This window comes from Pithys albifrons, chromosome 28 (assembly GCF_047495875.1).
Source record: "Pithys albifrons albifrons isolate INPA30051 chromosome 28, PitAlb_v1, whole genome shotgun sequence".
NCBI classification, from domain to species: Eukaryota; Metazoa; Chordata; class Aves; order Passeriformes; family Thamnophilidae; genus Pithys; species Pithys albifrons.
Genome location: NC_092485.1, coordinates 596,703 through 622,219, shown reverse-complemented (window position 1 = coordinate 622,219; position 25,517 = coordinate 596,703). Strand labels below are relative to the sequence as shown.

General features: G+C 57.9%; 3 protein-coding genes across 5 annotated transcripts in view; all 3 read right to left on the bottom strand.

Moving 5' to 3' along the window:
• STRIP1 (striatin interacting protein 1) overlaps positions 1-14,439 on the bottom strand; it is a 30,480-nt gene extending 16,041 nt beyond the window's left edge. The window contains exons 1-7 of one of the 2 annotated variants that reach the window (XM_071578681.1): positions 14,290-14,439; positions 12,344-12,413; positions 12,025-12,099; positions 7,234-7,368; positions 4,164-4,284; positions 2,744-2,812; positions 513-619 (exon numbers count right to left, since the gene is read on the bottom strand). In XM_071578681.1, the coding sequence (XP_071434782.1) occupies positions 513-619; positions 2,744-2,812; positions 4,164-4,284; positions 7,234-7,368; positions 12,025-12,099; positions 12,344-12,413; positions 14,290-14,343 (631 nt within the window). In that variant the 5' untranslated portion in view covers positions 14,344-14,439. The other variant, XM_071578680.1, reaches the window with a different exon arrangement.
• Positions 14,440-14,849: 410 nt separating this feature from the next.
• Positions 14,850-16,717, bottom strand: LOC139683379 (uncharacterized). Its single transcript, XM_071578455.1, has 2 exons — positions 16,213-16,717; positions 14,850-16,165 (listed from the first exon to the last, which is right to left on the bottom strand). Exons 1-2 carry the CDS (start codon positions 16,715-16,717, stop codon positions 15,756-15,758), a joined length of 915 nt encoding a protein of 304 aa, XP_071434556.1. The 3' UTR covers positions 14,850-15,755.
• A 731-nt stretch (positions 16,718-17,448) lies between these two features.
• The window catches only part of AHCYL1 (adenosylhomocysteinase like 1), a 50,795-nt gene continuing 42,726 nt past the window's right edge, over positions 17,449-25,517 (bottom strand). The window contains exons 14-17 of one of the 2 annotated variants that reach the window (XM_071578452.1): positions 25,132-25,200; positions 22,876-22,954; positions 22,367-22,487; positions 17,449-20,212 (exon numbers count right to left, since the gene is read on the bottom strand). In XM_071578452.1, the coding sequence (XP_071434553.1) occupies positions 20,206-20,212; positions 22,367-22,487; positions 22,876-22,954; positions 25,132-25,200 (276 nt within the window). In that variant the 3' untranslated portion in view covers positions 17,449-20,205. Of the gene's footprint in view, positions 20,213-22,362; positions 22,488-22,875; positions 22,955-25,131; positions 25,201-25,517 lie in introns of those variants that run through there. The other variant, XM_071578453.1, reaches the window with a different exon arrangement.

Genomic DNA, 25,517 nt, shown 5'->3' with positions numbered 1-25,517 from the left:
ACCCCTTCCAATCCATGCCTTCACACCAGAGCTCAGAACCCCTTCCATGCTGTGCCTTCACATCAGAGCTCAGAACCCCTTCCAATCCATGCCTTCACACCAGAGCTCAGAACCCCTTCCCTCCTCTGTGCTGTCAGTGAAAGGACAGACAGTGTTGGGGACATCAGGATTTGATTGTCTGGAAGCACTTACAGCTAATAACTTTTAACTAATACAGTTAAGACTAGAAATCTTTGTTTTCCTGTCTCCCTCCTCCCTTTCAAGTGACACCAGACATCTCTCTTTTCCTCTCCAAGGCCTCAGAACCTCCCTAATTTCTCATTCTGTGTTCAACAACAGCTCCAATATCCCAATTTTTCCCCTGGGAAGAGCAGGAAAAGGCTGGATGGCTCCCTGTGCTCACCCTCCAAGCTGAGTTTCAACCAACCCAGTGCTGTCAGTCCCTGCTAACCACGGCTGGGAGGCAAATCCCCCCTCGCTGTCCCTCTCCAGGCCAAGCTCAGGATCCTCACCCAGCTCAGCTCGGAATGTTTGTCTCATGCTCTTCCACTCGGGCTTGTCCCCCTCGGCCTCCTGGCGAAGGGTCTCCACCATCAGGTACATGATGTTCAGCAGCACCCTGGGTGGGAAAAGCAGCCTGGGATGAGCTGGGATGAGTTTGGGAAGAGCTGCCGGCACCCAAAATCCCGGGAGAGAGAGGCAGGAGGTGCCACAGGAATGTCTGTGCTCCCACAGGGATGTTTCTGGTCTCTAAAGCAGGAAAACCAGCCCTGGATGGGCAGGATGAGGAGAACTGGGGGTGTTTGCAGGGAGTTTTGGTCTCTAAACCAGGAAAACCAGCCCTGGATTGGCAGGAGGAGGAGAACTGGGAGTGTTTGCAGGGAGTTTTGGTCTCTAAAGCAGGAAAACCAGCCCTGGATTGGCAGGATGAGGAGAACTGGGGGTGTCTGGTCTGTAAATCAGGAAAACCAGCCCTGGATTGGCAGGATGAGGAGAATTGGGAGTGTTTGCAGGGAGTTTTGGTCTCTAAATGAGAAAAAACAGCTCTGGATTGGCAGGAGGAGGAGAACTGGGAGTGTTTGCAGGGAGTTTTGGTCTCTAAATGAGAAAAAACAGCTCTGGATTGGCAGGAGGAGGAGAATTGGGGGTGTTTGGTCTGTAAATCAGGAAAACCAGCCCTGGATTGGCAGGATGAGGAGAATTGGGAGTGTTTGCAGGGAGTTTTGGTCTCTAAACCAGGAAAAACAGCTCTGGATTGGCAGGATGAGGAGAAGTGAGGATGTTTGGTCTCTAAATCAGGAAAACCAGCCCTGGATTGGCAGGAGGAGGAGAAGAATTGGGGATGTTTGGTCTCTAAATGAGAAAAAACAGCCCTGGATTGGCAGGATGAGGAGAATTGGGGATGTTTGGTCTGTAAATCAGGAAAAACAGCCCTGGATTGGCAGGAGGAGGAGAATTGGGGGTGTTTGGTCTCTAAACCAGGAAAACAGTCCTGGATTGGCAGGATGAGGAGAACTGGGGATGTTTGAAGGGAGTTTTGGTCTCTAAATGAGAAAAAACAGCTCTGGATTGGCAGGATTGGGAGAATTGGGAATGTTTGCAGGGAGTTTTGGCCTCTAAAGCAGGAAAAACAGCCCTGGATTGGCAGCAGGATGAGGAGAATTGGGGGTGTTTACAGGGAGTTTTGGTCTCTAAATCAGGAAAACCAGACTTGGATTGGCAGGAGGAGGAGGAGAATTGGGGATGTTTGGTCTCTAAATCAGGAAAACCAGCTCTGGATTGGCAGGAGGAGGAGAACTGAGGATGTTTGGTCTGTAAATCAGGAAAAACAGCCCTGGATTGGCAGGATGAGGAGAATTGGGGATTTTTGGTCTCTAAATGAGAAAAAACAGCCCTGGATTGGCAGGAGGAGGAGAATTGGGAATGTTTGTAGGGAGTTTTGGTCTCTAAATGAGAAAAAACAGCTCTGGATTGGCAGGATTGGGAATGTTTGCAGGGAGTTTTGGCCTCTAAAGCAGGAAAACCAGCCCTGGATTGGCAGGATGAGGAGAATTGGGGATGTTTGAAGGGAGTTTTGGTCTCTCAATGAGAAAAAACAGCCCTGCATTGGCAGGATCAGAATTGGGAATGTTTGCAGGGAGTTTTAGTCTCTAAACAAATAAAACCAGCCCTGGATTGGCAGGAGGAGAAGAATTGGGGATTTTTGGTCTCTAAATGAGAAAAACCAGCTCTGGATTGGCAGGATGAGGAGAATTGGGGATGTTTGGTCTCTAAATGAGAAAAACCAGCCCTGGATTGGCAGGAGGAGGAGAATTGGGGATTTTTGCAGGGAATTTTGGTCTCTTAATGAGAAAACAGCTCTGGATTGACAGGAGGATTCCAGGGATATTTCTGGTCTCCGAACCAGGAAAACCAGCCCTGGATTTGCAGGAGGACAAGGTGAACTGCAGATGTTTGCAGTGATTCTGGTTTTCCTGGAATATGCTGGAATTTAACTGACTTTTTCCAGTGTTTTCAGTCCAGACTGAAACAGATTCCACATTCCTGCCCCACACCAGGGCTCAGGAAAAAGGTCCAAGCAGGAAAAAAAAAAAAATCTCCCTTCCCAATTTTCCCGCTCTGACATTCCAGACCTGCCCCATTCCTGGGGGTGCTCACGGAGCTCTGGGCCCCTCCCTGGGGCCTGTCCCAGCTCCTGGAAAAGCCTGGCAATCCCTGGAGGCCCAGAATTCCCACTCCATACCTGAGGTCGGTGCTGTCAGCCAGGGAAATGGCCGGTTTCCTGACGGCGCTGGAACAGGCGGCGCTGTTGCTGCAGAGGGAGAAGAGCCCAGAGGGAATGGGGAGGGATTCGGGGGGATTTGGGGGGATCTGGGGGGATCTGGGGGAATCTGGGGGAATCTGGGGGAAATTGGGAGAATCTGGGGGAATCTGGGGGAATTTGGGGGAACTTGGAGGAATCTGGGGTAACTTGGGGGAATCTGGAGGAATTTGGGGGAATGGGGAAGAATTTGGGTGAATCTGGGGGAATCTGGGGGAATCTGGGGGAATCTGGGGGGAATCTGGGGGGAATCTGGGAGAATTTGGGGGAATCTGGAGGAATTTGGGTGAATCTGGGTGAATCTGGGGGAACTTGGGGGGATCTGGGGGAATCTGGAGGAATTTGGGTCAATCTGGGGGAAATTGGGGGAATCTGGAGGAATTTGGGGGAATCTGGGGGAACTTGGGGGAATCTGGGGGAACTTGGGGGAATTTGGGGGCATTTGGGGGAATCTGGGGAATTTGGGGGAATTTGGGGGAATCTGAGGGAATTTGGGAGTGAATCTGGGGGGAATTTGGGAGTGAATCTGGGGGAATTTGGGAGTGGATCTGGGGGAATTTGGGAGTGGATCTGGGGGAACTTGGGGGAATCTGGGAGAATTTGGGTGACCTTGGGGGAATCTGGGGAAATTTGGGTGAATTTGGGGACATTTGGGGGAATCTGGGGGAATTTGGGAGTGAATCTGGGGGAATTTGGGGGAATCTGAGGGAATTTGGGAGAATCTGAGGGAACTTGGGAGAATCTGGGGGAATTTGGGGGGATCTGGTGGAACTTGGGGGAATTTGGAGTAATTTGGGTGAATTTGGGGGAATCTGGGGGAATTTGAGGGAACTTGGGGGAATCTGTGAGAATTTGGGGGCATTTAGGGGAATCTGGGGGAATTTGGGAGAATTTGGGGAAATATGGAGGAATTTGGGAGAATCTGGAGGAATCTGGGAGAATTTGGGGGAATTTGGGGGTGAATCTGGGGGAATTTGGGAGTGAATCTGGGAGCATCTGGACTCTGCCACAGGTGTCCCAGACCCAAACCCTGAGACAGCTGCTACTTCCAGGAATTCCCTCCTTTCAGGAGGAGGAACTTTGGGATGTATCTCAATATTATTACATAAATACAATATAAATTATAGTCATATAATTTATTCTGTATTTATTTAAAGCTATAGAAAGTATTAAAAATATAAAATATATATTGAATTTATCAGCTCTAATCCTACAAATCTGCCCAGAACTCTGGGAATTGCTCCACTTGCTGCAGGAATCAGGAGGGAAGGACAGTTTTACTGCCACAAACCCCCTGCCAAGCTGCTCCAGAGCCATTCCCAGGTTTTCCCCCAGCACTCACTCGATCTCCATGTTGAGCAGCTCCACCAGGGCATGGAAGGTCCCCACTTCCAGCAGCAGGAAGATGTTGTACCTCATCCAGGCCTGCACCTCGGCCTCGGAGCTGCACTCCCCGAAGGTCCCTGCAAGGAAAACCAGCCAGGGGCTTGGAGGGGGTGGGAGACACAGCCCTGGGATGGAGGGAAAGGTGGGATGGAGGGAAAGGTGGGAGGGAGAAGATGGGAGTGTCCTGTGGGAGACACAGCCCTGGGATAGAGGGAAAGGTGGGATGGAGAGGATGGGAGTGATCCTGTGGGAGACACAGCCCTGGGATGGACAGGATGGGAGCGATCCTGTGGGAGACACAGCCCTGGGATGGAGGGAAAGGTGGGATGGACAGGATGGGAGTGCCCTGTGGGAGACACAGCCCTGGGATGGAGGGAAAGGTGGGATGGACAGGATGGGAGTGCCCTGTGGGAGACACAGCCCTGGGATGGAGGGAAAGGTGGGATGGAGAGGATGGGAGTGCCCTGTGGGAGACACAGCCCTGGGATGGCAGAGCCAGGAGGGCACGGGGAAATGAGGGAAATTGGGGAATAAACTGCCCCAGTGTGTGGTCCTGTCAGGATCAGCTCCCTGAGATCCACAGGGAGGGAAAATCAATTAAAATATTATTACAATGACTGTTAATGGTCACTTGATACCAATATTCCATAGGGAAAATATTGTGTTATGGAATGTATCATGCATAATAAATGTAGTGCATTATATAATATATAATAACACCCATATTGCATAAACATAACACATTATCTAAATATATGAATTACACAAATTGTACATAAATAGGTATAAATTACATATCATTATATATTATATAATATACAGTACATATAAAAATTATGTCTATAGATCACACAACTATATATTATAAAAACATGTAAAATATACATATTAATCATATAATATATACTAGATATATGTTAGATATATGTTATATATTATATATAACATCTAATATACACAATTATATATATCTAGTATATAGCATATATAGTAATAGCAAATAATACATATTGTATATAATTACATACAATATATATTACATATAATGATATATTAATATATTAAAATACATTGCATATAATATTATATATTATATAATTATATATAATTATGTATATTATATACATTTTAAAAAACAATGCAGAATACATAGTACATACAGTATGTACTGTGCCATATATTATTATATTTATATTTTAATATATTAATATACATTATATAATATATTAATACATATATTATTATAATATGTTATAATATAATGTAAATTATAATATAATACATATATTATTATAATGTGTTATAATATAAATTATAATATAATATGTATATTATATTTATATGTTAACAAATATTAATATATATTACATAATATATACATTATATTATGTATAATATTATATATATTAATAATAAATATTATATATATTATATTTAAATAGATTTTTATATATTCATAATGTGTATTTACACTTTAAATGCATATTCAGATATGTTTATATACTATATATACACTATAATATATAATAATGTGTATATATAAAATACAAATATTTATTTATAATATATATAATTTATTTAATAATATATATAGTGTATGACACCAACACCCGCCATGGGACACCAACACCCACTATGGGGACACCAACACCCTCCATGGGACACCAACACCCACTATGGGGACACCAACACCCTCCATGGGACACCAACACCCACCATGGGGACACCAACACCCGCCATGGGGACACCAACACCCTCCATGGGACACCAACACCCACTATGGGGACACCAACACCCGCCATGGGACACCAACACCTGCTATGGGACACCAACACCCGCCATGGGGACAACAATACCCACTATGGGACACCAACACTCGCCATGGGGACACCAACACCCTCCACAGGGACACCAACACCCTCCATGGGACACCAACACCCTCCATGGGACACCAACACCCACCACAGGGACACCAACACCCTCCATGGGACACCAACACTCACCACAGGGACACCAGCACCCTCCATGGGACACCAACACCCTCCATGGGGACACCAACACCCACCATGGGGACAGCAACACCCGCTATGGGGACACCAACACTCACCACAGGGACACCAACACCCGCTATGGGGACACCAACACCCGCCACAGGGACACCAACACCCGCTATGGGACACCAACACCCGCTATGGGGACACCAACACCCTCCATGGGACACCAACACCCGCTATGGGGACACCAACACCCGCCATGGGACACCAACACCCGCTATAGGGACACCAACACTCGCTATGGGACACCAACACCTGCTATGGGGACACCAACACCCTCCATGGGACACCAACACCCGCTATGGGGACACCAACACCCGCTATGGGGACACCAACACCCTCCATGGGACACCAACACCCGCTATGGGGACACCAACACCCGCTATGGGGACACCAACACCCGCTATGGGAACATCAACACCCACTATGGGGACACCAACACCCTCCATGGGACACCAACACCCGCTATGGGGACACCAACACTCGCTATGGGACACCAACACCCGCTATGGGGACACCAACACTCGCTATGGGACACCAACACCCACTATGGGGACACCAACACCCTCCATGGGACACCAACACCTGCCATGGGGACACCAACACACACTATGGGGACACCAACACCCACTATGGGGACACCAACACGCACTATGGGGACACCAACACCCGCCATGGGGACACCAACACCTGTCTATGGGGACACCAACACCCGCCATGGGGACACCAACACCCGCCATGGGGACACCAACACCCGCCATGGGGACACCAACACCTGTCTATGGGGACATCAACAACCACTAGGGGACACAAACACCCACCACAGGGACACCAACACCCACTATGGGGACACCAGCACCCACCACAGGGACACCAACACCCAGGATAAGGACACCAACCATGGGACACATCCCACACACCCTCTGCCGACCCCAGTCCCTCCCTCCCAGCTCTGCAGTGTCCCCGTGTCACCTTGTGCCACATAGAGGATGGCCCGTGCCACGCGCAGCCGCCGCTCCCGCGCCGTCACCTCCAGCCCGTCCAGCAGCCGCATGGCGTGGGTTCGGTGCTGAGCCCGCTCCAGCTCCGGCCAGCGCCGCTCCGGCACTGCAGGGACAGGCAATGCCAGTGTGGGTGCTGAGCCCAATCCAGCACTGCAGGGACAGGCAATGCCGGTGTGGGTGCTGAGCCCAATCCAGCTCCAGCACTGCAGGGACAGGCAATGCCGGTGTGGGTGCTGAGCCCAATCCAGCACTGCAGGGACAGGCAATGCCGGTGTGGGTGCTGAGCCCAATCCAGCTCCAGCACTGCAGGGACAGGCAATGCCGGTGTGGGTGCTGAGCCCAATCCAGCTCCAGCACTGCAGGGACAGGCAATGCCGGTGTGGGTGCTGAGCCCAATCCAGCTCCAGCACTGCAGGGACAGGCAATGCCCGTGTGGGTGCTGAGCCCAATCCAGCACTGCAGGGACAGGCAATGCCCGTGTGGGTGCTGAGCCCAATCCAGCACTGCAGGGACAGGCAATGCCCGTGTGGGTGCTGAGCCCAATCCAGCTCCAGCACTGCAGGGACAGGCAATGCCAGTGTGGGTGCTGAGCCCAATCCAGCACTGCAGGGACAGGCAATGCCGGTGTGGGTGCTGAGCCCAATCCAGCACTGCAGGGACAGGCAATGCCAGTGTGGGTGCTGAGCCCAATCCAGCACTGCAGGGACAGGCAATGCCCGTGTGGGTGCTGAGCCCAATCCAGCACTGCAGGGACAGGCAATGCCCGTGTGGGTGCTGAGCCCAATCCAGCTCCAGCACTGCAGGGACAGGCAATGCCGGTGTGGGTGCTGAGCCCAATCCAGCACTGCAGGGACAGGCAATGACCGTGTGGGTGCTGAGCCCGCTCCGGCACTGCAGGGACAGGCAATGCCAGTGTGGGTGCTGAGCCCAATCCAGCACTGCAGGGACAGGCAATGCCCGTGTGGGTGCTGAGCCCAATCCAGCATTGCAGGGACAGGCAATGCCGGTGTGGGTGCTGAGCCCAATCCAGCACTGCAAGGACAGGCAATGCCGGTGTGGGTGCTGAGCCCAATCCAGCACTGCAGGGACAGGCAATGCCCGTGTGGGTGCTGAGCCCAATCCAGCACTGCAGGGACAGGCAATGCCAGTGTGGGTGCTGAGCCTGCTCCGGCACTGCAGGGACAGGCAATGCCGGTGTGGGTGCTGAGCCCAATCCAGCACTGCAGGGACAGGCAATGCCGGTGTGGGTGCTGAGCCCAATCCAGCTCCAGCACTGCAGGGACAGGCAATGCCGGTGTGGGTGCTGAGCCCAATCCAGCTCCAGCACTGCAGGGACAGGCAATGCCCGTGTGGGTGCTGAGCCCAATCCAGCACTGCAGGGACAGGCAATGCCGGTGTGGGTGCTGAGCCCAATCCAGCTCCAGCACTGCAGGGACAGGCAATGCCCATGTGGGTGCTGAGCCCAATCCAGCACTGCAGGGACAGGCAATGCCGGTGTGGGTGCTGAGCCCAATCCAGCACTGCAGGGACAGGCAATGCCCGTCTGGGTGCTGAGCCCGCTCTGGTACTGCAGGGACAGGCAATGCCACTGTGGGTGCTGAGCCCAATCCAGCACTGCAGGGACAGGCAATGCCGGTGTGGGTGCTGAGCCCAATCCAGCTCCAGCACTGCAGGGACAGGCAATGCCAGTGTGGGTGCTGAGCCCAATCCAGCACTGCAGGGACAGGCAATGCCGGTGTGGGTGCTGAGCCCAATCCAGCACTGCAGGGACAGGCAATGCCAGTGTGGGTGCTGAGCCCAATCCAGCACTGCAGGGACAGGCAATGCCCGTGTGGGTGCTGAGCCCAATCCAGCACTGCAGGGACAGGCAATGCCCGTGTGGGTGCTGAGCCCAATCCAGCACTGCAGGGACAGGCAATGCCGGTGTGGGTGCTGAGCCCAATCCAGCACTGCAGGGACAGGCAATGCCAGTGTGGGTGCTGAGCCCAATCCAGCTCCAGCACTGCAGGGACAGGCAATGCCCATGTGGGTGCTGAGCCCAATCCAGCACTGCAGGGACAGGCAATGCCGGTGTGGGTGCTGAGCCCAATCCAGCACTGCAGGGACAGGCAATGCCGGTGTGGGTGCTGAGCCCAATCCAGCACTGCAGGGACAGGCAATGCCCGTGTGGGTGCTGAGCCCAATCCAGCACTGCAGGGACAGGCAATGCCGGTGTGGGTGCTGAGCCCAATCCAGCACTGCAGGGACAGGCAATGCCAGTGTGGGTGCTGAGCCCAATCCAGCACTGCAGGGACAGGCAATGCCCGTGTGGGTGCTGAGCCCAATCCAGCACTGCAGGGACAGGCAATGCCCGTGTGGGTGCTGAGCCCAATCCAGCACTGCAGGGACAGGCAATGCCCGTGTGGGTGCTGAGCCCAATCCAGCACTGCAGGGACAGGCAATGCCGGTGTGGGTGCTGAGCCCAATCCAGCACTGCAGGGACAGGCAATGCCAGTGTGGGTGCTGAGCCCAATCCAGCACTGCAGGGACAGGCAATGCCCGTGTGGGTGCTGAGCCCAATCCAGCACTGCAGGGACAGGCAATGCCGGTGTGGGTGCTGAGCCCAATCCAGCACTGCAGGGACAGGCAATGCCAGTGTGGGTGCTGAGCCCAATCCAGCACTGCAGGGACAGGCAATGCCCGTGTGGGTGCTGAGCCCAATCCAGCACTGCAGGGACAGGCAATGCCGGTGTGGGTGCTGAGCCCAATCCAGCACTGCAGGGACAGGCAATGCCAGTGTGGGTGCTGAGCCCAATCCAGCACTGCAGGGACAGGCAATGCCCGTGTGGGTGCTGAGCCCAATCCAGCACTGCAGGGACAGGCAATGCCGGTGTGGGTGCTGAGCCCAATCCAGCACTGCAGGGACAGGCAATGCCAGTGGGGGTGCTGAGCCCAATCCAGCACTGCAGGGACAGGCAATGCCAGTGTGGGTGCATCGCAACCCTCATCCCAACAAGGGAATGGGACATGCTCATGGACATGGGATCCAGCACCAAGGGAAAACCACAACAGAGGGTGGGATCAAGGGATGGACAAACTCATGGACTCGCTCCAGGGATCCACAACATCCCAAAAACCTCAACCCTCATCCCAAGGAGGGAATGGGACACACTCATGGACACACGATCCAGTACCTTGGGAAAAGCACAACAGTGGGATGAGGGGATGGACACACCCAAGGGATCCAGCACCACAGGGAAGTCCCACTCAGAGGGATTTGGTACCACTGGGAAACCACAACAGTGGGATCAGGGAATGGGACATGCCCAGGGGATCCAGCACCACAGGGAAATCACAAGAGCAGGATGAGGGGATGGACACACCCATGGACTCACTCCAGGGATCTGCAACATCCCAAATCCCACAATCCTCAGCCCTGTGAGGGAATGGGACACGCTCAAGGGATCCAGCAGAACAGGAAACCACAACAGTGGGATGAGGGAATGGAACACACCCACAGACCCATCCCAGGGATCCAGCAGCACCGATAAACCACAACACTGGGATGAGGGGACACCCACAGACACATCCCAGGGATCCAGCAGCACTTCAGCAGCATCCTCAGGGATGCAGCACTACAGGAAACCACAGCAGTGGGATGAGGGAGTGGGACACCCATAGACACATCCCAGGGATCCAGCAGCACTGGGATGAGGGAAACCACAACACTGGGGATGAGGGAATGGGACACACTCAAGGGATCCAGCAGAACAGGAAACCACAACATTGGGATGAGGGGATGCCCATAGACACATCCCAGGGATCCAGCAGCACTGGGATGAGGGAAACCACAACAATGGGATGAGGGAATGGGACACACCCATAGACCCATCCCAGGGATCCAGCAGCACTGATAAACCACAACACTGGGATGAGGGAATGGGACACAATCAAGGGATCCAGCAGAACAGGACACCACAACAGTGGGATGAGGGAATGGGACACCCATAGACCCACCCCAGGGATCCAGCACCACAGCAAACCACACCAGTGGGATGAGGGGATGGGACACACCTCAGGGATCCAGCACCACAGCAAACCACACCAGTGGGATGAGGGGATGGGACACACCTCAGGGATCCAGCACCACAGCAAACCACACCAGTGGGATGAGGGGATGGGACAGGCCCAATGGATCCAGCACCACAGCAAACCACACCAGTGGGATGAGGGGATGGGACACACCTCAGGGATCCAGCACCACAGCAAACCACACCAGTGGGATGAGGGGATGGGACACACCTCAGGGATCCAGCACCACAGCAAACCACACCAGTGGGATGAGGGGATGGGACAGGCCCAATGGATCCAGCACCACATGGAACACGGTGCTGCTGGGAGCTGTGGATATCCAGGGATGTCTGTCACAGACAGAGGGATCCTCCTGCCTTCCAGCTGAGTCATGGACTCATGGAATATCCATGGGATTATCCAGTCCAAACACTCCTGGAGCTCTGGCAGCCTTGGGGCTGTGCCCACTGCCCTGGGGAGCCTGGTCAGTGCCTGACCACAGCCCTTTCCCAATATCCATCCCAAACATCTCCTGACACAGCTCCGGCCCTTCCCAGGGTCCTGTCACTGCTCACACAGAGCAGAGATCAGAGCTGCTATTCCCAGGAAGCTGCAGATCCCTGAGAACTCTGCCCTCAGGCTCTTCTTCTCCAGGAAGAGAGAACCCTGTCCCTCCCCAGGGGGACACAGACCCAGGAAAGGCTCTTACTGTGGATCCTGAAGTCCTCCTCGAAGCACTTTCGGTTGAGCAGGAATTCTGGCCCCTCCGTGTAGCTGTAAAGCTCTGCCAAAACAGGACAAGTCCCAAAAACCTTGGAGAACTTGGAAACTGAAGTTTTACCCCAAATACCCAAAATCTGAAACAAACCCCACCGAGCATAAGGCTAAAGATATTAATTAAATGTGTATTTCCCCCTAAAAACCAATAATGGGTTTAAGGATAATCGTGGAGCTGAGAGAGCTCCTTTAATTGCAGCAGGAAAGGCAATCCCAGCTGGTTCATCCCTGCATCCCAGGGAATTCCTCACCTGACAGCTCTGCTCCCCATTTATCCGTGTCTGCATATTCGAACTCCAGGTCTGGCGACTCAGAATAGCCCTGAAAACGTGGGAAAAATCGGCTGGGAGAGCCCCGGGACGCACCGGGAGAGCCCCGGGAAGGGCTGGCAGAGCCCCGGGATGAGCTGGGAGACCCTCGGGATGTGCTGGGAGAACCCCGGGATGGGCCGGGAGAGCCCCGGGATGGGCCGGGAGAGCCCCGGGATGGGCCGGGAGAGCCCCGGGATGGGCCGGGAGAGCCCCGGGATGGGCCGGGAGAGCCCCGGGATGGGCCGGGAGAGCCCCGGGATGGGCCGGGAGAGCCCCGGGATGGGCCGGGAGAGCCGCGGGATGGGCCGGGAGAGCCGCGGGATGGGCCGGGAGAGCCGCGGGATGGGCCGGGAGAGCCCCGGGATGAGCTGGGAGAGCCCCGGGATGCTCTGGGAGAGCTCCGGGAAGGGCTGGGAGAGCCCCGGGATGGGCTGGGAGAGCTCCGGGAAGGGCTGGGAGAGCCCCGGGATGCGCCCGGAGAGTCCCGGGATGAGCTGGGAGAGCCCCGGGATGAGCTGGGGGAACCGGGACCGGGGCAGCGGCTGATCCAGGACCGAGCCGAGGGAAGGCGGTGACAGAGCAGGGCTGGAAGCACCGCCCGGGCATCGGCACCGGCACCGACAGACACCGGACAGCGGCACCGACAGACCCGGGCACAACCAGACCCCTCAGACACCCCCGGGACCCTCAGACACCTCCGGGACCCTCAGACACCCCCAGACCCCTCAGACACCCCCGAGCACACCCAGACCCCTCAGACACCCCCGGGCCCCTCAGACACCCCCAGACCCCTCAGACACCTCCGGGCCCCTCAGACACCCCCGTGTCCCTCAGACACCCCCAGACCCCTCAGACACCCCTCAGACATCTCCGGGACCCTCAGACACCCACGTGTCCCTCAGACACCCCCAGACCCCTCAGACACCCCCAGGCACATCCAGACCCCTCAGATACCCCTCAGACACCCCCGTGTCCCTCAGACACCCCTCAGATACCCCCGGGCCCCTCAGACACCCCCGTGTCCCTCAGACACCTCCGGGCCTCTCAGACACCCCCAGACCCCTCAGATACCCCCGGGCCCCTCAGACACCCCCGGGCCCCTCAGACACCTCCGGGACCCTCAGACACCCCTCAGACACCCCCGGGCACACCCAGACCCCTCAGATACCCCCGTGTCCCTCAGACACCCCCAGACCCCTCAGACACCCCCGGGCCCCTCAGACACCCCCGGGCCCCTCAGACACCCCCGGGCCCCTCAGACACCTCCGGGACCCTCAGACACCCCTCAGACACCCCCGGGCACACCCAGACCCCTCAGATACCCCCGTGTCCCTCAGACACCCCTCAGACACCCCTAGACCCCTCCGACACCTCCGTATCCCTCAGACACCCCCAGACCCCTCAGACACCCCCAGACCCCTCAGATACCCCCGGGCCCCTCAGACACCCCCGGGCCCCTCAGACACCCCCGGGCCCCTCAGACACCCCCGGGCCCCTCAGACAGCCCCGGGCACACCCAGACCCCTCAGATACCTCCGGGCCCCTCAGACATCCCCAGACCCCTCAGACACCTCCGTGCCCCTCAGACACCTGCGTGCCCCTCAGACACCCCCGGGCCCCTCAGACACCCCCGGGCCGCGCCCCGGCCCGGCCCCTCCGCGCAGGCCCCGGGCCGAGGTCGGGCGCGGTTCTCCCCGCCTGGGCAGCGCCTCTCGGCCCGCGGCGGCAGCGCTGACCTCGGAGTCCTTGCGCGGCGGCCGGGCCGTGTCGCGGCCCCTCCCGGGCGCGGCGGCTCCCCCGCGGCCCTTGTTGTTGCCCGGGCCGGTGCCGGGCCCCCCGCCCGCCTCCATGGCGGCCGCTCCGCCGCAGCTCTCGCGAGGACTCACCCCCTCCTCTCGCGGGAGCGGCAGCGACAGCCGAGGCAGCGCCGCCGCCGCCATGTTGGGAGTGGCGCCGCGGGGCCGCTCCGGTGCGCCCGGTGGGTGCGATGCGGCTCCGCCCGCCCGCCCGGCGCGGAGGCTCCGCCGAGGCCGCCGCGTCACGGCGAGGCCCTGCCCGCCCCCGGCGGCCGCGGGCGGCGCGACGGGCGCTGGAGAGAGGGCTCCGCCCCCGCACCGCCATCTTGGGCGCGGCGCGGCATGGGCGCCGCCATGCTGGGAAGGGCATTTCCTCGAATGGCGCATGCGCGGGGCGGGTCCCCCATCCGTCCCTGGAGCAAAGGGGCTCTCCCAGTCCCGGGACTGGGGAAACTGGGGGGAACTGGGGGGGCTCAGGGGGAGCCACACCCCGACAGGGACATCCCCCCACACTCCGGGGTGCTGAGGACGCTCAGGGAATTCTGTGGGCACCCCAAACCCACCTGGAGGTGTCCAAGGGCGGATCCCACCCCCCTCCCAGCGCACTCGGACACAACTCGGGACACCAAATAAACCTCCCGGGACCAGGAGGCTTTTCCTGATCTTTAATTAATTAATTGGAGTTCATGATTTATTGCTCATCTGCGAGGATTAATATTGCATCCAGTAAAAATCATCCATATACAAAATAAACCTCTCCTGCCACCGCCGCCGCCCCGGGCCCTGCAACGGCCCCACACAGCCCTGGGGTGGGAAAAGGGGGATTGGGAATCCCGGCTGGGAAAAGGGGATTGGGAATCCCAGCTGGGAAAAGGGGGATTTGGGAATCCCAGCTGGGAAAAGGGGATTGGGAATCCCGGCTGGGAAAAGGGGGATTGGGAATCTCCAGACTGGGAGAATCCTGGCCCTGGGAAAAGGGGGATTGGGAATCCCAGCTGGGAAAAGGGGCATTGGGAATCTCCAGGCTGGGAAAAGGGGGATTGGGAATCTCCAGACTGGGAGAATCCTGGCCCTGGGAAAAGGGGGATTGGGAATCTCCAGGCTGGGAGGATCCCAACTGGGAAAAGGGGGATTGGGAATCTCCAGGCTGGGAAAAGGGGGATTGGGGAATCTCCAGGCTGGGAAAAGGGGGATTGGGAATCTCCAGGCTGGGAAAAGGGGGATTGGGAATCTCCAGGCTGGGAGAATCCTGGCCCTGGGAAAAGGGGGATTGGGAATCCCAGGCTGGGAAAAGGGGGATTGGGAATCTCCAGGCTGGGAAAAGGGGGATTGGGAATCCCCAGGCTGGGAAAAGGGGGATTGGGAATCTCCAGGCTGGGAAAAGGGGGATTGGGAATCCCGGCTGGGAAAAGGGGGATTGGGAATCTCCAGGCTGGGAAAAGGGGGATTGGGAATCTCCAGGCTGGGAGGATCCCAACTGGGAAAAGGGGCATTGGGAATCTCCAGGCTGGGAAAAGGGGGATTGGGAATCCCGGCTGGGAAAAGGGGATTGGGAATCACAGCTGGGAAAAGGGGATTGGGAATCTCCAGGCTGGGAAAAGGGGGATTGGGAATCCCAGGCTGGGAGAATCCCAACTGGGAAAAGGGGCATTGGGAATCACACCTGGGAAAAGGGGGATTGGGATTCCCCAGGCTGGGAGAATCCTGGCCCTGGGAAAAGGGGGATTGGGAATCACAGCTGGGAAAAGGGGATTGGGAATCCCAGCTGGGAAAAGGGGGATTGGGAATCTCCAGGCTGGGAAAAGGGGGATTGGGAATCCCAGGCTGGGAGAATCCCAACTGGGAAAAGGGGCATTGGGAATCACAGCTGGGAAAAGGGGGATTGGGAATCCCAGGCTGGGAAAAGGGGGATTGGGAATTCCCAGCCTGGGAGAAGCTGGCTGGGAAAAGGGGAATTGGGAATCCCCAGGCTGGGAGAATCCTGGCCCTGGGAAAAGGGGCATTGGGAATCCCAGCTGGGAAAAGGGGGATTTGGGAATCTCCAGGCTGGGAAAAGGGGGATTGGGAATCCCAGGCTGGGAAAAGGGAGATTGGGATTCCCCAGGCTGGGAGAATCCTGGCCCCGGGAAAAGGGGGATTGGGAATCTCCAGGCTGGGAGAATCCCGGCTGGGAAAAGGGGGTTTGGGAATTCCCAGCCTGGGAGAAGTCAGCTGGGAAAAGGGGGTTTGGGAATCCCAGGCTGGGAGGATCCCAGCTGGGAAAAGGGGGTTTGGGAATCCCAGGCTGGGAGGATCCCGGCCCCAGGAGAAGGGGGATTGGGATTCCCCAGGCTGGGAGGATCCCGGCCCCGGGAAAAGGGGGATTGGGAATCCCAGGCTGGGAGGATCCCGGCCCCGGGAAAAGGGGGTTTGGGAATCCCAGGCTGGGAGGATCCCGGGTGGGAAAAGGGGGTTTGGGAATCCCAGGCTGGGAGGATCCCGGCCCCAGGAGAAGGGGATGCTCCCACTCCCAGTCCATCCCCACAGACGCCCACCCTGAGCCATCCCAGTGAGGTTTGAGGGTTGGGAAGGGGAATGTGATCCCCAAAAATCTACAGGGAGAAGAGCAAGGAGGAGGATCCCCAAAATCCCTGGAGACACATCCCAGGAGGAGACAGGGCAGGGTGGGAAGGGGATGAGAGAGGGGTGACCCACCAGCACCTCTCCCACCTCCCTCCTGTCGCCCCCCAGAGCTGCAGATTCCCGGGGGGATCCTCGGGATGAGGGGAAGGAGCAGCTCCAATCCCGGGCTCCAAAGCCTCTCCGTGATCCCTGGACCGGGAGATGCCGGATTGGGGCTGCCCCTCCCCTGCCCTGGGCCGGGGCTGGAAGGACGAGGGTGGGGGAGGATAAAAAGAGCCAAGAGAAACTTCTGGGATTGGATGGAAGGGGCTTGTCCCACCCCTGGGAAAAACTGCGGGAATGGGGATGGGGAATGTCAGTGGGATATCCAGGGAAGGGCCAGGACAGGGAGCAGCAGGGCCAGGGTGGGGTGGGGAAGGCTCATTGCTGCAAAAAATTGGGAAAACATCCCAAAAAAAACCACCCCAGACACTCCAACAACCCCCCGGCGCTTCCCAGTGGGAGATGGGAAAGCTGCCACATCCCTGGAAAGATCCCTTGAACATCCCCTGGGAATGTCCCCACTCTTTAAAACGGCTCTGGAAAGATCAAAGAAGGAAAAGAGGAAGGAAAGAACCAACAAAGAAATGGTTTAAAACTCAAGTAAGGTGCAGTTCTGCTAAAAAAAATAATCATCAAAAGAAAAGAAAAAAGAACTGGGAGAGATGAGGAAAATGCTGGAAAAAGCACCCTGAAAAAACACCCCCGGGGCCCAGGTGGCCACCAACGCCGGGGCAGTGGCCACCAACGCCGGGGCAGTGGCCACCAAAGCCGGAGGAGTGGCCACCAAAGCCAGAGGAGTGGCCACCAATGCCGGGGGAGTGGCCACCAACACTGGGGGAGTGGCCACCAAAGCCGGGGGAGTGGCCACCAAAGCCGGGGGAGTGGCCACCAACACTGGGGGAGTGGCCACTAAAGCCGGGGGTGTGGCCACCAATGCCAGGGGAGTGGCCACCAAACCCAAGGGAGTGGCCACCAACACGGGGGGAGTGGCCACTAAACCCAGGGGAGTGGCCACTAAACCCAGGGGAGTGGCCAACAAAGCCGGGGGAGTGGCCACCCATGCTGGGGGAGTGGCCACCGATGCCGAGGCAGTGGCCACCAATGCCGGGGCAGTGGCCACCAAAGCCCGGGCAGTGGCCACCAAAGCCCGGGCAGTGGCCACCAAAGCCGGGGGAGTGGCCACCAAAGCCGGGGGAGTGGCCACTAAAGCCGGGGCAGTGGCCACCAAAGCCGGGGCAGTGGCCACCAATGCCAGGGGTGTGGCCACCAAAGCCGGGGGAGTGGCCACCAAAGCCGGGGGAGTGGCCATCAAAGCCGGGGGTGTGGCCACTAAAGCCGGGGGAGTGGCCACTAAAGCCGGGGGTGTGGCCACCAATGCCGGGGGTGTGGCCAGTATAGCCGGGGGAGTGGCCACCAAAGCCGGGGCAGTGGCCACCAAACCCAAAGGAGTGGCCACCAACACTGGGGCAGTGGCCACCAAAGCCGGGGGAGTGGCCACCAAACCCAGGGGAGTGGCCACCAATGCCGGGGGAGTGGCCACCAATGCCGGGGGAGTGGCCACCAAAGTCGGGTGTGTGGCCACTAAAGCCGGGGGAGTGGCCACCAAACCCAAGCGAGTGGCCACCAAAGCCAGGAGAGTGGCCACCAAAGCCAGGAGAGTGGCCACCAAAGCCGGGGGAGTGGCCACCAAAGCTGGGGCAGTGGCCACCAAAGCCGGGGCAGTGGCCACCAACGCCAGGGGGAGTGGCCACCAAAGCCAGGAGAGTGGCCACCAAAGCCGGGGGAGTGGCCACCAACACCAGGGCAGTGGCCACCAAAGCCGGGGCAGTGGCCACCAAAGCCGGGGGAGTGGCCACCAAACCCAAGGGAGTGGCCACCAACACTGGGGCAGTGGCCACTAAAGCCGGGGCAGTGGCCACTAAAGCCGGGGGAGTGGCCACCAACGCTGGGGGAGTGGCCACCAATGCCGGGGGGAGTGGCCACCAACACTGGGGGAGTGGCCACCAACGCCGGGGGAGTGGCCACCAACGCCGGGGGAGTGACCACCAAAGCCGCGGCAGTGGCCACCAAAGCCAGGGGAGTGGCCACCAACACCAGGGGAGTGGCCACCAAAGCCGGGGGAGTGGCCACAAAAGCCGGGGGAGTGGCCACCAACACTGGGGGAGTGGCCACCAAAGCCGGGGGGAGTGGCCATCAATGCCGGGGGAGTGGCCAGCAAAGCCGGGGGAGTGGCCACCAAACCCAAGGGAGTGGCCACCAAAGCCGGGGGGAGTGGCCACCAACACTGGGGGAGTGGCCATCAAAGCCGGGGGTGTGGCCACCAAAGCCGGGGGAGTGGCCACTAAACCCAGGGGAGTGGCCACCAAAGCCGGGGGAGTGGCCACCAAAGCCGGGGGGAGTGGCCACCAACACTGGGGCAGTGGCCACTAAAGCCGGGGGAGTGGCCACCAAAGCCGGGGGAGTGGCCACTAAACCCGGGGGAGTGGCCACTAAACCCAGGGGAGTGGCCACCAAAGCCTGGGCAGTGGCCACCAACGCCAGGGGACTGGCCACCAAAGCCAGGGGAGTGGCCACCAAAGCCAGAGGAGTGGCCACCAATGCCGGGGGAGTGGCCACCAACGCCGGGGGAGTGGCCACCAACGCCGGGGGTGTGGCCACCAAAGCCAGAGGAGTGGCCACCAACACCAGGGCAGTGGCCACCAATGCCGGGGGAGTGGCCACCAAAGCCAGGGCAGTGGCCACCAATGCCAGGGGAGTGGCCACCAATGCCAGGGGAGTGGCCACCAATGCCAGGGGAGTGGCCACCAACGCTGGCCCACCTGGGCACAGGGACCCCATTCCAGGGATCAGCAGCTAAAACTGGGCTCTTTAAGGCAATTTAGAAGTTGCAGAAATTCCACACAAAGAAAGAAAAGAGAAGAGAAGGAACAAAAAGCATCTCCAGATCATCAGGGAGACCAAGGCGGGCTGGAAAAGTGGGAAAGAAACACCAAAGGGAAGCAAAATAAAACCCCCTCGCTGCAGGAATGAAGTGCCCTTGGAACAACAGGAAAGGGAAAACCTCTCCCAAAGCCAGGGCTGGGAATCTGAAGCTTCAGCACGTGGAAGCAAGAAGCAAATCCCAGGTTTATCTGGTAAGGTCAGACTGAGATGTGATGGTGGAAAAGGGGGGAGAAAAAGAAATCCTGGCCTTGAAATCCCAGAGAAATGTAAAAACAGGGAAAACGGGGACTGTTGGTGGGGAAAAGAATTAAAAACAAAAAAGGTAAAAATAAAAATGATTCTCAAAAATAATCTCTCGAATGTTGCCTTGTGTGGTCTGGTCCTTCTGGGAATGGTCCGTCAGTATCTAGGAGAGAAGGGCACAGTGAGGGATGGGGCAGATCCAGGGGATCCCTGGCAGGGAATTCCAGCCTGCTTTGGGTGGGGACAGACCTTAAAGCCCATCCCATCCCACCCCATCCCTGGGCAGGGACCCCTCCCACAGCCCAGGGGGCTCCAAGTTTATCCAGCCTGGCCTTGGGCACTGCCAGGGCTGGGGCATCCTCTGGGAATTCCAGCCCAGCCAGCAATTCCTTCCCCATCTCCTCCCTCTCCCTGCCCTCTGGCACTGGGAAGCCATTCCCTGGGGCCTGGCCCTCCAGCCCTTGTCCCAGTCCCTCTCCAGCTCTCCTGGAGCCCCTTCAGGCCCTGCAAGGGGCTCTCAGGTGTCCCTGGAGCCTTCCCTTCTCCAGGGGAACATTCCCAGCTCTCCCAGTCTCCAAAGGAAATGTTCTCCAGCTCTCAGAGCATCTCTGAGGCCTCTCTGGCCTCGCTGCAGCAGCTCCACATCCTCCCTCTGGAGGCACCGGGGCTGGAGCAGCATTCCCAGGGCTGGAGCAGCATTCCCGGGGCTGGAGCAGCATTCCCAGTGCCAGGGCACCATTCCCAGGGCTGGGGCAGCATTCCCAGTGCCAGGGCACCATTCCCAGGGCTGGGGCAGCATTCCCAGGGCAGCATTCCCAGTGCCAGGGCAGCACTCCCGGGGCTGGGGCAGCATTCCCGGGGCAGCATTCCCAGCACCGGGGCAGCATTCCCAGGGCAGCATTCCCGGCACAGCATTCCCAGGACAGCACTCCCAGGACAGCATTCCCAGCACCAGGGCAGCATTCCCAGCACAGCATTCCCGGCACAGCATTCCCAGCACAGCACTCCCAGGGCAGCATTCCCAGGGCAGCATTCCCAGGACAGCATTCCCAGGACAGCATTCCCAGGACAGCATTCCCAGGACAGCATTCCCAGGACAGCATTCCCAGGGCAGCACTCCCAGGGCAGCATTCCCAGGGCAGCACTCCCAGGGCAGCACTCCCAGCACAGCATTCCCAGCACAGCATTCCCAGCACAGCACTCCCAGGGCAGCACTCCCAGGACAGCACTCCCAGGACAGCATTCCCAGAGCCAGGACAGCATTCCCAGGGCAGCATTCCCAGGGCAGCACTCCCAGGGCAGCATTCCCAGCACAGCACTCCCAGGGCAGCACTCCCAGGACAGCACTCCCAGCACAGCATTCCCAGGGCAGCACTCCCAGCACAGCATTCCCAGCACAGCATTCCCAGCACAGCATTCCCAGCACAGCACTCCCAGGGCAGCATTCCCAGGGCAGCATTCCCAGGACAGCATTCCCAGGACAGCATTCCCAGGACAGCATTCCCAGGGCAGCACTCCCAGGGCAGCATTCCCAGGGCAGCATTCCCAGGGCAGCACTCCCAGGGCAGCACTCCCAGCACAGCATTCCCAGCACAGCATTCCCAGCACAGCATTCCCAGCACAGCATTCCCAGCGCAGCATTCCCAGCGCAGCATTCCCAGCGCAGCATTCCCAGCACAGCATTCCCAGGGCAGCACTCCCAGGGCAGCACTCCCAGCACAGCATTCCCAGCACAGCATTCCCAGCACAGCACTCCCAGGGCAGCACTCCCAGCACCAGGGCAGCATTCCCAGGACAGCATTCCCAGGGCAGCATTCCCAGGGCAGCATTCCCAGGGCAGCACTCCCAGCGCAGCATTCCCAGCACAGCATTCCCAGGGCAGCACTCCCAGGACAGCACTCCCAGCGCAGCATTCCCAGCACAGCATTCCCAGGACAGCACTCCCAGGACAGCATTCCCAGCACCAGGGCAGCATTCCCAGGGCAGCATTCCCAGGACAGCACTCCCAGCACAGCACTCCCAGCACAGCACTCCCAGCACAGCATTCCCAGGGCAGCATTCCCAGGACAGCACTCCCAGTGCCAGCGCAGCATTCCCAGCGCAGCATTCCCAGCGCAGCATTCCCAGCGCAGCATTCCCAGCGCAGCATTCCCAGCACAGCATTCCCAGCACAGCATTCCCAGCACAGCATTCCCAGCGCAGCATTCCCAGCGCAGCATTCCCAGCACAGCATTCCCAGCGCAGCATTCCCAGGGCAGCATTCCCAGCGCAGCATTCCCAGGGCAGCATTCCCAGCGCAGCATTCCCTGGGGATTACCTGTAGTAGTTGGGCTTGAAGGGGCCGTTCTTGTTCAGCCCCAGGTACTTGGCCTGGTCGTCCGTCAGCTCCGTCAGGTGGGCGTCGAAGGAGGGCAGGTGCAGACTGGCCACGTACTCGTCTGGGAATGGCACAGGGAAAACGGGATCAGCGGGATCCACACCCCGGGAACTGGGGGATGGAGTCACCACATGGATTCACCACCACCCAAAGGAACAGAAACAGCCCAAGCCTGGGCTGGATGAGCCCCAGAAGACATCAGGAGGGCATGGAAAACCTTGGAAAATCCCTGGAGAAAGCCTGGAGCAGGGAGGCACAAGGATTAAGGGATGTCTCCCACCCTGCAGGACACCAAGGGAAATAAATTAAACCACCCCCATGAGCTTTAAGGTCGAACTCCTGCTCCCTCTGGAAGCATTTCCCAGCCCAGAGGTGATTTTTTCCTGACATCCCACACTGCTGAGACACGGAATTCCTGGGAAAAGGGAGTGTGGGGCCCCTTCACTCACCCATCTTCTTGGGCAGCAGATAAACGTCCTGCTTGTAGCGGCCCTCGGGGGCGTTGTAGAGTTCAATCAGAGCCAGGGCCTGTGGGAGCACAGGGATGGATAACTGGGAATACTCAGGGATAGCCCAGAACACCCAGGGAGAGACACAGGAACTTGGGAGCACAGCCAATTCCAGCAGCTCCCACCCAGCTCAGGGCACACCCACCCCCCCTGGGTCTCCAGGATCCCACCGGGAAGGGGCTCAGAGGTCTGGGATGAGGTGCCAGCAGGTTGTTTGTGGCAGCTGAGCTTAACATTCCATGGAAAAAACATGGAATGGGGATGGAGCCCAGGGGCTCTTACAGCTCCTGACGCTGCTGTGCCCCTTGGGAATGGGGGGGTTTGTCCCCTCCTTGTTCCCAGTCCCACCAGTCCCCCATGATCCCAGTCCTACCAGTCTCCTCCAGTCCCCTCTGTGTTCCCAGTCTCACCAGTCCCACCAGTCTCCTCCAGTCCCACCAGTCCCCCCATGATCCCAGTCCCACCAGTCTCCTCCAGTCCCCTCTGTGTTCCCAGACTCACCAGTCCCACCAGTCTCCTCCAGTCCCACCCAGTCCCCCCATGATCCCAGTCCTACCAGTCTCCACCAGTCCCCCCATGATCCCAGTCCCACCAGTCTCCTCCAGTCCCCTCTGTGTTCCCAGTCCCACCAGTCCCACCAGTCTCCTCCAGTCCCACCCAGTCCCCCCATGATCCCAGTCCCACCAGTCTCCTCCAGTCCCCTCTGTGTTCCCAGTCTCACCAGTCCCACCAGTCTCCTCCAGTCCCACCCAGTCCCCCCATGATCCCAGTCCCACCAGTCTCCTCCAGTCCCCTCTGTGTTCCCAGTCTCACCAGTCCCACCAGTCTCCTCCAGTCCCCTCTGTGTTCCCAGTCTCACCAGTCTCCTCCAGTCCCACCAGTCCCCCCATGATCCCAGTCCTACCAGTCTCCTCCAGTCCCCTCTGTGTTCCCAGTCTCACCAGTCCCACCAGTCTCCTCCAGTCCCACCAGTCCCCCCATGATCCCAGTCCTACCAGTCTCCTCCAGTCCCCTCTGTGTTCCCAGTCTCACCAGTCCCACCAGTCTCCTCCAGTCCCACCAGTCCCCCCATGATCCCAGTCCTACCAGTCTCCACCAGTCCCCTCATGATCCCAGTCCTACCAGTCTCCACCAGTCCCCCCATGATCCCAGTCCCACCAGTCTCCTCCAGTCCCCCCATGATCCCAGTCCCACCAGTCTCCTCCAGTCCCCTCTGTGTTCCCAGTCTCACCAGTCCCACCAGTCCCCCCATGATCCCAGTCCCATCAGTCTCCTCCAGTCCCACCAGTCCCCTCTGTGTTCCCAGTCCCACCAGCCTTGCCTTGAGGTTAAGCTTGAACCTATTCTAGGGAGCTTAAACCTGTTCTAGGGGACCTAAACCTGTTCTAGGGGACTTAAACCTGCAATGAGGGGCTTAAACCTGTGCTAGGAGGGTTTAAACCTGCACTGGGGGAGCTTAAACCTGTGCTGAGTAGACGTAAACCTGGGCTAGGGGAGCTCAAATCTGTGCTGGAGGAGCTTAAACCTGTGCTGGGGTTTAAACCAGTACAGGGGGGGCTGAAACCTGAATTAAGGGGGTTTAAACCTGTCCTAAGGGGATTTAAACCTGTCCTAAGGGGGCTTAAACCTGTCCTAAGGGGGTTTAAACCTAAGCGGGCTTCAACCTGTCCTAAGGGGACTTAAACCTGTCCTGAGGGGGCTTAAACCTGTCCTAAGGGGGCTTAAGCCTGTCCTAAGGGAGCTTAAACCTGTCCTAAGGAAGCTTAATCCTGTCCTAAGGGAGCTTAAACCTGTCCTAAGGGAGCTTAAACCTGTCCTAAGGGAACTTAAACCTGTCCTAAGGGGGCTTAAACCTGTCCTAAGGGAGCTTAATCCTGTCCTAAGGGGGCTTAAACCTGTCCTAAGGAAGCTTAATCCTGTCCTAAGGGGGCTTAAGCCTGTCCTAAAGGGGCTTAAATCTGTCCTAAGGGGGGATTAAGCCTGTCCTAAGAGGGCTTAAGCCTGTCTTGCAGCCCAGCAGGAACTCCGGCTCATTCCAAAGCTCTCCCAAAACTTCCTATCCCCAAACCACCGAGTTCCCACCACCATTAACTCCCTCCTAGGCAGGAGGGGCCTCCTGTGGCATTCCCAGCCCTGGTGCCACCCCAGGACCCACCCCAGGCTGTTCCCAAAGCATCCCAACCCCCTGGCACAGACCTGGGTGGTGGCTGTGATGGAGAGGACGAAGGTGGGAACTGTGGAGCAGCTCAGGTTGAGCAGCCGACCCTGGGGGGAAACAGGAGGGGTCAGCACAGACCTGGACATGGCCCCACATCCAAACCAAGTTGACACAGAATCATAGAATGGATTGGGTTGGAAAAGACCTCTGAGATCAGCAAGTCCAACCCTTGATCCAACCCCACTGTGATCACCAGCCCAGGGCACGGAGTGCCCTGGGCTGGTGATCACAGTAGGGTTGGATCAAGACATGGTTGGATCAAGACATGATGATCCCAATGGGGTTAGATCAAGACATGGTTGGATCAAGACATGATGATCCCAGTGGGGTTGGATCAAGACATGGTTGGATCAAGACATGATGA

Excerpts from the sequence above, each read along its gene's own strand:
- LOC139683379 (XM_071578455.1), bottom strand. The coding sequence starts at position 16,717 with ATGGACTGGGAGTGGGAGCATCCCCTTCTCCTGGGGCCGGGATCCTCC. Across the intron at positions 16,166-16,212 it reads AAATCCCCCTTTTCCCAGCT|GGGATTCCCAATTCCCCTTT; the intron begins GGGATTCCCAAT and ends TCTCCCAGCCTG.